Here is a 14,330-nt window from a genome sequence, read left to right as displayed (position 1 = left end):
CCACTTGCATATAACAGTTGGAGCAAGGTATGCGATGTTGCTGGCGCAGACACTGTGCTCATGTCTCCATGGGCTCAGGCTCGGAAGCATTCTCTTTTGGCGGATCACCCTCGATGACCTCGGGTTCTTCTGCCTCGTCTTCCATATCTTGCGCGTTTTCTGTGTCTTCCCCGTTACCTTCGCCTTCTTCTAGGCTTTCTTCGTCGCCATCATTTTCATCACGCTCGAGATCTGCTTCATCACCCTCTTCTCCATCTTCGCCTTCACCTTCTTCTACCGTGGTCTCGCCTCCCCCTTCAGCTTCGTTCAGGTCAGCATCGCCATCCCCAACCTCATCTGCCGCGTCACCATCAATGCTGGCAGGCACGGACATCTCCGAATCAGGATCTGGCGAAATACGATCCCGTAGATTGGGGAAGAGTAGTTTGCGCTCTGCCGCAAGCTTCGACAACTTCTCATCATCAATTTCGCTGAGCTCGCTCTCATCGTCGGCGCTATCTTGAATGCTCTGCGGGATATCGCTCTGCTGACCCATTTCGAAACTGGTCTTGTTGGGCTGATTTCCAGAAGGCGCGGCAGGCTCAGATGTAGCGGGTGGCTCGGATTCCGCAGGCACAGATGCCTTTGCAGCCGGCGCGCGCGGGGTGAGTTTGCGGCCGACGATAGTTTCGGCTCGCTTTTGGACGTCCCTTCGGGCGATGCCCTTGGTGCGGCCTCGAGGGGCGGGCGCTTCTGAGGCAGGGGCCGAGTTCGGAGGGGTGGGGGTATCTGCCGCTCCGTCGCTGGCCATTAGGAGGTGGTCGACTTTCATTTTCTCTTTGTTCTCCTCGTTGGCTTGCTCGAGGACTTGGGGCATGTTGATCTCGTAGAGGCGAGAGTATAGATCAGCGATGAGGTCTTCGAGCAAAGACACTTTCATGAGGTTGTTGTTGAGTTTTTTCAGTTCGATAGCGTCGCGAAGCAGTTCCAGTAGAACTTGGCTGCCCGGTGCTAGCTGGGGAAGATTCTCCAGGCGGGCTGTGTTGGCGACGAATTCTTCCCATCCAATTGGCTTGAATACATTCTCTTCATGTCCCTCGTTGATACTGCCTGCTCTTCGAATGACCTTTGCGTAGGTAAGGCAGACATCCTCCCATAGCTTGGTGTGGTTGATGAAGTCACCTTGCTTCTTTCTCACGCGACGCAATAGCTGATCCAGATTGGCTCGGTCATTGAGTTGATCAAGCAGACTAACGAAGAAGTATACATATCGGGTAGTGTACACGAAATGTCTTCCAGGACGCTCGAACTCAGGCCTCCAGACCTGAATAGTCATAGTCTTGGTGAATATCTGCTGCGTAAGTTCATTTTTGGCTGCTGCTGCTGAGACAGTGTCCCTGGTGTCATCGTAGGTGACGTGTGCTGCCCGAACAGCCATGCGGTGATGCCAATTCGATTTATCCGCATGCTTCAAGCGCCGGAGTACCTCCAAAATGTATGGTTTCCATCCGGCCTTGTCTTCAGGAGGTTGGACTTTACGAGCCAAGGGGGTGGCCATGAGAGTTTGGCTTCCTTCCGCTGGCTGAAAAGGCGGTCAATATGGCTGCACGTCCCGAGAAAGGCAACGACCACATACCGTAAGTGTGCCTCGATCAACTAGCTTATGGACGATCGAGACCAGTTTGTAATGGGGTTCAAAAATAGGATCTGAGCGTGAATCCTTGCGTTGGGGAAGTGTATCGATGGCATCAAGTAGCGAATCCAAAAGATCATCGACACTGATTCGCTGAGCATTTCCTCTCACAGAATCGTCACAACTGAACATCTTCCAGAGACACTTGCTCAACATGTAGTGATTCCTGCTTCATTGTGAGCATTGGGTGGGCTCAGGAACAGCCGGCGAGTACTTACATCCAACTCTTGGGTTTATCAATGGTTGCGCGTTTAAGAAGGTATCTTGCCAAGTTCCACACGGAGTACAACCTCATCTCCTTGAATGGTTTCCCTTGGTACATTCGCTGGCTTTCCTCGTTACTGTAATGACGGGTAAAATCTGCAAGACTGAAGGCCGCCATAGAAAGGGGTTCGCGGGAAGAAGAATAGAGCCGAATACCAAAATCAGTGTAGAGCTCAGACAAAGTTGCTCGGGTTTCGGGAGTCGGCTCAGCGCTCCTGATTGCTGTCGCGACTGCCATCGCATAGCAGTGGATGGCGTTCCGTTGCCAAGTCACCAGCTCAGTTCGATTGTTGTTAATCTTGTCCGCAGACCAAGTGATATCTTCTTCCAACTTTGAGTCATAGGTCTGAGCAAGCCTGTACCAAGATTCCCATCTTCCAGTAGCATGGTCCAGATCTTGTCTGAAGAAGGTTATAGCTTCATCAAGGTCAGTAGTCGGCACCGGATTCAGGCGCTTTTGAGAGCGGAACTTGGTCAGGGCTGCATGGCCCAACAGGAAATACCATCCATTTTGAGCAATGACTGCGCTTTCGGTAGGTACCGGGACCAGCGGGAGATCCGCAACACCACGGACTGCGCGGAAGATTTCAGTCGGATTGATTGGCGACTTCAGGTAAGCCGACAGAATACGCTTGTTATATGTGAGAGGTGGTGACGACTTTGTTGTTCCAATGGCTTGCTGTATCTTCTCAATTGTGGATTTCAGTTCGGATTTGGACAAGTCTTTGATATTCATGCGTTTCGCTAATTTCAAGACAAAATCAACCAGCTTGATAGCCGTTGAACGATCCAGCTTTTCCGGCGGACACTCATGCTCAAACAAGAACCTCCCAGGAGGAGACAAATTGATGCCATAAAGATCCCAAAGAATCTGGCAGATCTCAGACTCGTAGGCTTCCTTCGACTCCAAGCTGAAGAATTCAGCCTTCATCAATTTGAGGAACTGCTTGTTGGACCGTTTGCACATCTTACGGATGCCAAGTGCATTGTGCACAGAGCGTAGGAAGAGAATCCGGTCCTCGAGAGGAGACTCGAAAAGATCCCCGTTCTGGGTAATTGCTTCTTTAAGAAGCGTGTATTGTAAAATCCAACAGCGGACCTCCATCTCCCTTAACTTCTCCGTGAAATTTCCCAAAGATTTAGACAACGAACCGCGCACAGAGGACGACGGTGTTTGCCCGACACGGACGGAGTCTTCGTAAAGAGCAAAGCTGTGTAGAAGATTTGTCAAGGTGGTCAGGGCTGACATAGAAGATCTCAGATGTTCCATATCAAGACACTCGTACGCCTTGTCAGATTGCTGAAGGACCAGTGTCACCAACTTCATTAGAATGCGGTCAAGAGATTTAAGCCATCGAATCAGCGCTATTTCTCGGTGCTCGTTACTTTCTTCAAGATAAGAAGCGCCAAGAAGTTCTTGAATTATCGTCTCAACACTCCGAAGGTAGCATGAGACTACTTTAGGCGGATAATCGATCGCCTGATAGGCATCCCGAAGCCTTTGCCACAAGAACAGTTTTAGCATAGCATCTCCTCGGTCCAAGAATGAGCGCATCTCCTTAAGCTGTACCATGGACTGTGAAAGCGACTGGTCATTTGATTCGCTCTCCTCGGGAATTTCAACTGATGAGGGCTCTACAATCGGCTCAATCGTTTCGATCAGCTCGACAGGATCCTCCGAACCAGGGGTGAAAATCTTCATGAAAAAGTCCATGGAGTTTAGTTTTGAGATCTCCTGGTCGATCGCATCCGCTGACAACTCAGGCATCATCGCATTGTTCATAAGATGGATCTCTAGAATACTCAGGCGATGTAACATTTCTTTCAAGTCTTGGAGGCATAGCAGTATGTGCTCCCGATGAACGTCTGGCTCCATATTGGAATGAAAAGTCGACGCCCATATATGGCGAAGAATAATGCTGTTTTGGCTATCCTTTCTTGATGGGCCATGATCCAGATAGTGACTCAAAGCTGTTCTTGCAAGCATGCTCCATCTCATCAGACGATCCCGCTGCACAAGCCTTGTATCCTGGTCGACCTCACTGTGGGGATTGTTAATGGAGGCATAAACGTCAAGGTGAATCTCGAACACTGTCTGGGTCATTTCCAAGTAAGCGAGATGATCGCGAGTATACTTGAATGGCGTTTGGGGCGTATGGTTGAGTATTTGAAGTTCAGTTTGCTCGGCCTGTTCACGCATTTTTCTGAAGATGTACTCGTCGTCTCGTACCAATAACTGGACCACCTTTTCTTTGAGCACGTCTGGCCACTGAAAGGCTACGTATGCTGACTCCATAACTGGCCATTTTTTGGAGCGCGAGTTCTTCCGCACAGGCGACTTCCCATACACCGGCATTAGAAGGAGTTTGAGCCAGGCAAAGCCTACTTCATGAAGGTGGAGCCATTCCTCATTAACACCCTTCAGGAATTTGCTCAGAACTTTGTCGTCCGTGAAGCTGGGCTTGAGTCCGGTTTTGCGAGCAGATTTCCTTGAATGCTCCAGGAAGATGGTCAAGCCAGAGTTGTCCATGGCTTTCATGTCCTGGAAGGTCAATGAAGTATCATCTTGCAGCATTGCTTGAGATTTTGCTTCGTCCCAAGTTTTGACGATACTGTCTAGATCCCGATACAGAACATGTACCGCTGACGTGGGCTGATTGCTTGATCTCTCTACGGAGGATTTCGAACAGTTGGCTGCAGATTGTCTCCGAAGTTCATCAAGACTCTCCAGCTTGTCAACTCCAAGCTTTGACAGTAGGGGCCCGACTGTGTCAAACATCCACTCATCGGCTTCAACGTAAGTTTGCAAGCGATCCTCGTAATATTTATTCTGATCGAAAGAAACCTCATCAGATTGGAGCGAAGTTTCTGCAATTGAGTCTCGTAGACGGGTTCTTCTGCTCTTCGTCCTAACAGGTTCGGCCTGATAATCCTCATTCGCAGCGGACGCAGACGGCCTCTTCCGACCAGCACTTGATGGGTTAGGTTCGACTTCATCAACGTTTGGGACGTCCTGCACAGTGGTAGCATCATTTTGCCGCGCCGATTGATTCTCAAGAGATTCCATAAGCTGCTTTTCAGCTCGCTGGTCTATTGATGATTGATCATCGACGTGTTCTAGAATTGAGCTGGCATCCTGATCCTTTCTGAGTGTCTTAGGTGCTGCACTTTCAGTGGTGTTTGCTATATCGACGTCCTCTTCTGGTATGTGGTTAGCAGACTCGCCGTTCTCCATATGGGAAGACTGATCCTGATCTGCGACTTCTCCGGCGGTCGAAGATCGGAGATCCGCCGTGGATTCTGGCATCGAAAAGCGAATTGAGGTTCCAGGGCCAAATTTTGACGCATCACGTTCCATGTCAATTAGAGCCTGAAGGATGGAGTCGCCGACAGCAGCCCATGTATGGGACGCAGGGGTCAATTGATAACAGGACGCACGAATGGCCAACGGATTTTTGGAAGGGTCTTCATCCCTCACATGACTGGGGAGGGCGGGAAGATATGGATAGGGATCCTTTTGACGTTCGAGGAACCTGAGAAGAGCCTTTTTTGGTTTCTTCAATGGAACCTGAGAGACAGATAAATTGTCATCGAGCGCCTGAAGTGTCTCCCGAAGCTGGCCTTGGGCAAAAGTCTCATCCAAGCCTAGCTGATCTGTTCGAACTTCTAAGCAATTTTCGTCATCCGCGAGAACGCTTTCCAAGCAGTATCGAACTAATCTGTAGCTTTGCAGAGCGTTAGATAGCCTTGCGCTTCGTCTCCAGAGATTAAGATCGGTATCGTCGCGTTCCAAAGCTTCAGCAAAAGAAGCTAAAGCGGCGTGCGTGCGCTTGCTCACTTGGGACAGAATCTCCTGAGCTTTGTCGGAAGTTCTGGGGTTCTCCTGCAGAAAAGCTTGCAGAGTATCAAGCGTAAATTGCCCATGATTTTTATAGGACAAATAAATCGTCTGTAACAGAGTGCTAGACGTGGAATCATTGACACTGAATTCAGGGAATGTCTCTACTGCGTCGATGACTGCGACATCATCATCAAGATGTGCCTCGGAGTCTTGCAGAGCAGATCTTTTGAAGTCGGAAATCGATTCGGGATATTTGAAGATGTCCGAACTAAGGAGAGCTTCGTAGGCCTCCGCAGCTTGGGCATAGAACTGTGGACCCTGAGAATGTAGCTTGAGGGCGTTTTGATAGAGCTTCAAAGCTTCTTCAATCTGTATCTCCTTCGTATCATCAACCTCTTCTTCAATTGCCTCGTCAGGCTCGATATTTAACGCCACCCAGCTCGACATGACGGCGTCTACGCGGCCCGCAAAAAGGTCCCTGACACCTGCGATAAATTGGCTATGATGGACACCATCTCAGACTGATGGTTTCAGCCTCAGAACAAGGGAGCTTTTCAAACTCAGGTGTAAGGGATCAAGAAGATGCGGATGAAAGAAGTAGTTTAATTGGCGGCACGCATCACGCGTTTACCGGGGAGGGAAGTTCCCAAAATAGGATAGCCTTAATGCCTGAGCGCCCAGGCCCCAAGTCCAGGTGGCCGCAGGCAGGAAAAGAGATACGGAGGGTCTGATCGGCGTCCCTTTTGTGACAGATTACGGCGACTGGGAATAATCACCGAGTCTGCAGCCCATCTGCGACTACTGCGCCATCTGACGCTTGGAAAACTGTTAAGCCGCATTTCACTTCCCACTGTCTGAGTTTGCCCCATAAGCGGAATTGACTGCGCTCCTGCCAGCGCCATGGTTGCGCCAGCTGTTCCTGAGTATGTTGCTTCACCCTCAATTTACGTGTTCCTGCGGAGAGGCTTCTCTCTACGCCGTTGTCTTCGGTCGGCGCCATTGGTCTGCGATTAACCCCTCGCATTCTTCTAGGATTTACGAGGAGGATGAGATCTTTGCTGCTGTCGATGCCCGAACGGAGTCGCTTCAGAGTCTACGAGAATTAGGTCCCCCAGACCTGGTATACTTGGTCAAGCAGCCGAAGACCAACGCAAACCGGCAGGTAAGTTTGGTCGCAGCAACCTTCTTATAATATTGCAACGACTTACTAGACGGTCTTTTATTCAAAGCAGTGGGCTAACCAGACTTTAATGCTCATAGACTGGAGTTTACCATCATGTCACCGGCGTTGATGCCTCATCCTCCGCCAGCCTGGCCGCCTACGTAAACACACTTACCTTTTCTCCTCTGGATAAGACACACAAGGTGGTTTCTGGAATCTACTGGTCAGAAACTCAAATGAACGAACGCAATGATTCTGTTATGGTTAACGTTTGCGCAGCTGTTACAATGCCTTCTCGCATCTCGATATGCGTGTCGAAGTGAAGATACCAGGGAGTCTGGAGAGCTATTGCATCGATGAGCGAGGCGATAAGCGTGTTGCTACGGAGGCGCTGTGGCTTGAAACCTTCCTCTGTGGTGTACTGAGAGCATATTCTTACGCGGACGACGGTAGTGGTGATGCCATCAGAAAAATCGTCGGTGTTCGACGATTCAACCCGGTAACCAACACGGAGATGGAGCACAAGTTTCTGGATGCTGCGGAGAGGCTATTCTTCCTAGGTGCACTGCATTGCAAATTTTGCTGAGATGGACACAGGCTGACAAGAACTTATAGGGAGGCAGCTCAGCTCCGATCCAGAAACTCAAGTACCCAGTACCGTCAGCAACCATCTCACAGCAGGTCTTCTCAAGTACATCCAGACAACCGGCCGCTATACCTCCGGAGTGAATTTGTTCGAGAAACTTCGCACACGAGATGTAGAGGTTTCGTCGCTGTTGGCAAGGGTTCTGTTAATGGCAGATGAAGAAGTACAGGCTGTACGGTTGATGTATGATGCTTTACAAGACGTGCCGATGGACTATGCACTACTCGATTGCCAAGCAGCGTTCTGCATGAGCAAGGGAGAAGGTGAATTGGCCCTGGAATGCGCGAAACGTGCTGTAACCGCCGCACCGAGCGAATTCAGCACATGGGCTCGGCTGGCCGAGGTATACGTATCGCTCGAGCAATGGGACTTGGCGCTCCTAACCCTGAACTCGTGTCCCATGTTCACATACCAGGACAAGGACACGCCTAGAATGCCGCAGCCGTCACGCATTATGCTTCCTATTCTTGCAGAGAGCATATTGGATGAAATCGACGAGGGACAACCTAAACAGGGAGACCCTCACGACTATATCCATCCGTCGCTGAGAAAACTGCACGCTGCATCATACCAAGGCACATTCTTAAAGGCCTACAATCTACTGACAAAGATTGCTGCATCGATCGGCTGGGACCAGCTACTCAAGATTCGCAGCGAGGTCTTCGTGATGGAAGAGGAGTACCGAGTTGAGCGCCAGCACTCCACATCGAAACCTGGTAAATCTGACTCTGTCGCTGAGATCCAGGGTGTTGAGACCAATGGTAACGGTGAGAATGGAGACGGGTCTGGAGCTGAGGATGCAGATCAATCGGCCGAGACTGCAGCCAGCAACAATGGAGTGAACGAAACGCAAGTAGAAAGTTCTATTGAGAAACCAGAGCAATCGATGGCATCAGAAGTCGTCAAGTCAAGCAACGATGATGTGAGTTTATCTACCTCTCCTTTACTTCTTCCCAGGATGCTGATGATGAATTTCTAGGCCGACCCGTCGCACTCTTCGTACACACAATTCAAGAACAAGCGTTTGTGTGAGCGCTGGCTAGATAACCTCTTCATGGTCCTATACGAAGACCTTCGCATCTACACCATCTGGCGCACGGAGATGGCTCAATTCCGGCAGCAAGCGATTGAGTACAAGAAGTCGGCGACTGAATGGGAGATCCTGGGCGAACTTGCGGAGCGTCTGCATCACTTCGACGAAGCAATCGAAGCCTATCAACACTGCCTGTCTATTCGGTTCTCGCCCAAGGCCATGCGCGGGATCCTGAAGATGTATGAAAACCGGAATGACACGCGAGGCATTCTAGGCTGCCTGATTCGGCTTATCGCTTGGCAATATCGCTGGTATTCAGAGGTATGTTTCTGCTTTGAGGTTGTCAGTGACCGCGCAATGACTAACTGTGTGCAGTTTTCTCCGGAGTTACTCTACCTCATCCGGAAGCTGATCGAGGACGAAGGAGCCGTTAAGGTTCGCAGCATCGTGCAGGCGACGAATCTGCCGCAGCCCGTCCTCGACCTCACGCACCAATACTGCCAGCTCTGCGCGACCTTTCGCAGCAGCGGAAGCGATGCCTAAAACTGGAGCTCACGCCGCGACGCGGTAATTCACTGATATACCTTGTCGTCTTAGTCACAGTATACTTATCCTCACGTATAGTGAATAAAGCAGCTCCGCCTCTATGGTGGCTATGTAGCTCACAAAGTGCAGGGGCTGGGAGGGTAAAGGCAGACTAAATTAATGCAACGTTTCCTATGGTTCCTATTATTCTCCTAGGGATTGGTCATAGAGAGCGTTCCACCCTGTGGAGGCTCTTCCACAGATCTAGAGCACAATAACCATAAAACATAGATAGGGCAGCAATCCTTCATGCATCCACTTCAGACCTTTTAGTAGGTGGGCCTTACATCGCATTGAAATCAAGTAGTTTTCCATTCTCAATTCGACTCAGGATATTATCCCAGATATATAGCTATCCCGAATCCGCCCTGAGATTAGTATCTGCTCACCAGAAGCCTATTGCAACAAAATGATAATAAATTACTTCTCATTCTCCTCCCCAACTTCAACCTCGGCCTCCGCGGGACCAGCGCTCCCCTTAGCCTTGGTCGCTGCTGCAGCAGGAGTGCTGGTTTTGGCGGTGTCCGCAGGCTCTTCATCCTCTGGCTCGCCTTCTCCGTCTTCTTCTTCTTCTTCTTCTTCTTCTTCTTCTTCTTCTTCATCCTCGTCTTTGGCAGGAACACCGTTGCCATTCTCCTTGGCCTCGCCCTCAGGGGCTGTCTTTCTTCGCTTGGAGGGAGGAGCTGGTGGTGAAGAACGTTAGTTGCGAAGAGTATTGAATATGGGCAGAGAAGGGTAGATATAGAGATGGAAATACCTTTGTCCTTGGAGGGCTCTTCCTCTTCCTCTTCTTCTTCTTCGCCTTCGCCCTCGTCTTCTTCGAACTCCTCTTCTTCTTCGCTACCTTCTTCTTCACTTTCGCCTACTTCGGAGTCTTCGTATCTGGATAAGAGAGTATGACTTAGCTTTTAATTCTCTTTAATGAGGTGTAAATGACAGCAAGGGAGGTGGATGAGCGTCGACGGCGCATGATGACGCGGGAGAGTAGATGCGACGAGTCTCGTTCAGCGCAAGGCGCAGAGCCAGAGCGCAGAGCGTGCGATAGGTGGATGAAGTGTGAAACAGCAGAAAATTAAGTAACTTACTCTTCTTCCTCTTCGCTTTCGTCGCTAGGGAGTGCCTGGAGTTCTTCCTCCTCCTCGGCTTCTTGCTTTCTCTTACGGGTGGACATGGTGATTTAGTACGGAAAAGTGGCTTATACAGAAGAGAAAGAAATGCCGGGTCAATGGCAGGGAGGAATGGATGGAAAGGAAGATTTGGGGACCAGAGGGGGGGGGGGGGGGCGGGAGTGAGAGAAGAGACTGAGACTACTTGAGAGGGAAGGAGACGACAGAAGGATGGGAAGGGAGAAACGAGGAAATTATAAGAGGGAAACGGTTGAGGAGAAGTGAAGGTAGGGCGCAGGGGAGGAGGTCGGTCTACCTAGCTACTACGGCTAGAGATTAGGTGGTAGCAGAATCCATCTGAACCAGATCCTGCCCCAAGGGGGGAGGGGGAACGGAATGAGCAGCCATTACTTCAGCAGACAGGGAGGGAGGAAGGAGCGAGAGGGGCCAACAGCAGAAGTTGCCGGTCAGCAATGACAGAAACATGGACAGAGACCAGCCGCAAAAAGCAGTGCGAGCTGGGGAAAGCCAAGCAGGGACTGACTGTATCAGGAGCAACAGATGGACACAGAGAGAAGAGAGCTGAAGCTCGGCGGTATGCTTGGAACTGCAGAGTATCCGACGACACGACGTCGGCTTTAGGCCCAGACGGTGTGGATAACGCGAAAAGCGACATCCAACCAATGACTGCTCGCCATCAGTGCGTGTTCATTGTGCGCCTAGGGTGAATGCTTCCCATCCGCTTTGAGGCCTTCCGCCGCAGTCCTCGTTTCTTAGCTTCTCTGACTGTGATAGCCCTTGAAGAATAAACTTGAAAGTGTCCTGTCAGAAAACATACAGACAAAGTCCGCTTGTACTACGCGCTTGTCTCAGGCAGAATAAATGCAAACACACTTGATGGCGTTGATGAAATAAAGCGATGATTTCATGTAGGAGGAAGGATGGAGGTGTTGGTTGCCTGGTGGAAATCCTTTGAAAGAGGACAGCAAGGTGTGTTGTGGATATAAGAGAAAGTGCGTGGGCATTAAATAAGCCGAGCATAAAGTAAGCAGGAATATTGATGATGTCAGTGAGTGAAACATCTTGCGTATGGTAATTTACAGGTCACAACCTTGGAACATTTGAATTAGCAGCAGCTGCTCCGGATCTAACCCGATCTGGAGAATCGCACGGACCATCTGCACAGGCACAACATATCCTACTGGGGAAGAGCGTGTCTCAGTCTGGCTGCTTGTGGGCATCATGCAGGGGGGAGGATTCGGTATTTTCGTGGGCAAAAAAATCAACAGTCAATAACAATAACAACATTCCTGATCTTGTTAGAATTCGGTATTATATATACTCTCTTATTCTAAATATACAACCTGTCTTCCTGGGTATCAAGAACAAAGGACAGATCTATTGCGCCAGAAATTCAAAATTGGCCATGCTGGGGTCAAGCAGATTCTCGTCCAACCCGAAACCATAAGTGCCAACCATGTCGTAAATGAGGTCCGGCGGCGGAAATCCCTGGGCCATGGCATTCGCACCGCCTGGTACCTCACCCTCTGGTCGGTCTACAGCTCCTGTACCTCCCACGGGGAGTCCTCCAGCGTTGGCAGGTCGGCCAGCCTGCCACGCAGTTTCCCATGAATCGAATCGCTCTAGCATCTTGCTCAGGCCACGCGCAATGTGCCTTGTAAGATGTCTTTCACCCGCGGACACACAGTTCAACAACTCGATAACTCGCTCCACCAGACGGCGCACCTGGCGGCCGTCGATACTAAGGTAGGCTGAATTCCAGTTCACGGCAACCTTGAGCAGGAAGACTGCAGAAAATGTGACCATGGTATGGGTGAAAATAGGAACACCCACAATGGCGTCGCGGATATCCTGTTCCTCCAACACCATATTCAGACAGGCCATGGCGGATGAAATGGCGATGTTGGCCGATTCTTTCCGATCCATGGAGAACACTGGGGTATTGGACGGAGACAACGCACGAAGAGAAAGCGAATTCAGCTGGAACTTGGCGAAATGGTAATGCAGGACCACCCCTTTTGATGGATACGTCCTTACATATGGGCTGTCGGCTGCACCGCGATGATTAGACAGTGCTCTGGGACTGATGGCATACTGGCTTACCTGATCGTGGTTGCCAGAGGAGACGCCACTGATCAACCGCAACGTTGTAAACCCTCAGTTGGCCAAAATCTTCCTCCGTAAGTGCCTGTTCTGTATCACTGCCAAACATTCGATAGGCCTCCGTCAGGATCATGAACAAGGCTACTTGTGCCAGCAGTCGAATGTCCCCAGGGACGACCATTGGTGACTGGAGGAACGTCTCATAGTTCTTAATCGAGACATCTTCATGGATGACGGGTGGTCGGCCGTAGGCGATGCTGAAATGATGGTCGCAGACATATAGTAGGTACCATAGTTGTGCACGCTCATATTGATCACTATGGCCTCGGATCATCCGCTGGTAGCTCTGGTGGAGGCCCAGCTCCGTTGCTATTCGGACAGCATGGCCAGAGAGCTTCCAGCTCAGCTCAGACAGCCAGAAGGCACCGACGCAGAGACCACGGATATCGTCCAGAGTATGAGCCCGCGTCAGAGACATGCTCGACACGAGGGAGACGTACTCGCTGTAGCATCGGTTCAACGTCTCGTTGCGATTGGGAATGTGAAGTGCGGCGACGGTAAGAACAGCCGCAGAAAGCAGTGTTGAGGCTCGTCGCACAGAGGTTAGATCTCGATGCACGAGGATGATTCCTCCCCAGAGTAGCTGGTTCATCGTCCGACTGAAGTACGCGAAGAGTTCCTCGGCCTCGTGGAGAGAAATTAGCCCCCGCGATACGAAATCCTCCTCCAGCAGGGTCAGCTTCGGCTTTTCCACAGGATTGTTTCGTAGGTTTCGTAGTTTCGTGACTTCGTAAAGGCTGCGCATAGGGGCCGGGACCAGCTCTGGGCCCTGCAGGTCCGGCTCCTGCGAAGGTTCTCGAGTGACATCCATCACGGCACCCGTTGCATTCTGTCCTTGACTCGGCTGTGAGTTGTCTATTGAAGCACGATGTCCGTTCGCATGCGAAGCAACTGGGCTGGGTCCATTCTGAGGGCCGCCTGAAGCAAACGTGGAGAGCTCTGGAAGTCCGTTGTGGCGGAGAAGGTCGCGCACGGCCGCTTGGAGCTGGTGAATCGCAGAAGCAGCTTGCGATTTCCATCTTGACGATGAGCCATCAGCATATGGACGAATCTATAAGATAACCAAAAGATACACGAGACGAAAACATACATCCCATCGTCATCAACAAACTTCTGCGAGAAGTCATTGACTACACACTTAATGCCACTGCGCGTACATTTGGTGCAGCTAGTTTCGCCTGGTTTGAACTCGCATTTGATCTTATGCCGTTTGCACTCCGCACCTGCATATTCCTAACATCAGCTTGGAGTTCCACCGAGATGTAGAGATATTTTTCCCGCGATTCTTGCGTCTCTGAGTCTTTGCCACGAGGCGCTCAGAAAGCCGAGCCGGGGTCACTCACAAGCACGGGCTTTGGAGACTCTAGGAGGAGGAGGTCGAGCGTCAAGAACGGAGGAGCTGCGATCATATCGTCTTGGAGACTCGAGACCGGCATCAGAAGACGAACGCTTGAGATCGGATCGATCCATATCTGATTGATTGTTCCTTGACTAGAACAACTAATCGGGGATGCTCCGGTACTATGCGAGTAATGCAACCAACCGTCGCTGACTCGCGATTTGAAACCCTGCGATCAGCTGTCGGAAGTGGGGCGATCTATGGGCGTGCGTATGATGATCAATGATACGCGAATTGTTGACATTCAAATTTTGCATCAACATGAAGAAGAGCAGATGGGTCGAAGAGGTGCGAGTGAAAGGGCGTGGGGGGATGATAGGAGACGTGGGAGGGACGAAGATTCGACCCCGCCCGAGTTGGGGTCAAAAATGCCTAACATTGAGAGAAGAGGGTTGGTTTTAACCAGCTAGATGGCATAAAGATAAAGGTAATGATTCA

The 14,330-nt window shown here is 50.6% G+C and overlaps 4 protein-coding genes across 4 annotated transcripts; 1 reads left to right on the top strand and 3 right to left on the bottom strand.

Annotated features, from left to right (window-relative positions):
- Positions 1-58: 58 nt before the first annotated feature.
- On the bottom strand, positions 59-6,352 carry hir3 (putative transcriptional corepressor of histone genes (Hir3); the record flags this gene model as incomplete). Its single annotated transcript, XM_749247.2, has 3 exons — positions 1,891-6,352; positions 1,616-1,838; positions 59-1,561 (listed from the first exon to the last, which is right to left on the bottom strand). Exons 1-3 carry the CDS (start codon positions 6,222-6,224, stop codon positions 59-61), a joined length of 6,060 nt encoding a protein of 2,019 aa, XP_754340.1. The 5' UTR covers positions 6,225-6,352.
- A 146-nt stretch (positions 6,353-6,498) lies between these two features.
- AFUA_3G12800 (ChAPs family protein) lies at positions 6,499-9,346 on the top strand. The gene is made up of 7 exons (XM_749248.2): positions 6,499-6,700; positions 6,810-6,939; positions 7,038-7,162; positions 7,219-7,499; positions 7,555-8,507; positions 8,565-8,939; positions 8,994-9,346. The coding sequence occupies exons 1-7, from the start codon at positions 6,678-6,680 to the stop codon at positions 9,159-9,161; spliced, it is 2,055 nt and encodes a 684-aa protein (XP_754341.2). The 5' UTR covers positions 6,499-6,677; the 3' UTR covers positions 9,162-9,346.
- Positions 9,347-9,492: 146 nt separating this feature from the next.
- On the bottom strand, positions 9,493-11,319 carry AFUA_3G12790 (uncharacterized protein). The gene is made up of 3 exons (XM_749249.2): positions 10,289-11,319; positions 9,961-10,085; positions 9,493-9,886 (listed from the first exon to the last, which is right to left on the bottom strand). Exons 1-3 carry the CDS (start codon positions 10,372-10,374, stop codon positions 9,624-9,626), a joined length of 474 nt encoding a protein of 157 aa, XP_754342.1. The 5' UTR covers positions 10,375-11,319; the 3' UTR covers positions 9,493-9,623.
- Positions 11,320-11,520: 201 nt separating this feature from the next.
- On the bottom strand, positions 11,521-14,225 carry AFUA_3G12780 (putative C6 transcription factor). Its single transcript, XM_749250.2, has 4 exons — positions 13,837-14,225; positions 13,584-13,716; positions 12,434-13,512; positions 11,521-12,381 (listed from the first exon to the last, which is right to left on the bottom strand). Exons 1-4 carry the CDS (start codon positions 13,961-13,963, stop codon positions 11,708-11,710), a joined length of 2,013 nt encoding a protein of 670 aa, XP_754343.1. The 5' UTR covers positions 13,964-14,225; the 3' UTR covers positions 11,521-11,707.
- Positions 14,226-14,330: the final 105 nt, after the last annotated feature.

The sequence above is a fragment of the Aspergillus fumigatus genome, chromosome 3 (assembly GCF_000002655.1).
Source record: "Aspergillus fumigatus Af293 chromosome 3, whole genome shotgun sequence".
NCBI lineage: Eukaryota > Fungi > Ascomycota > Eurotiomycetes > Eurotiales > Aspergillaceae > Aspergillus > Aspergillus fumigatus.
Note: the sequence above shows the minus strand (reverse complement) of the source record. Positions and strands in the feature narration are given on the sequence as shown.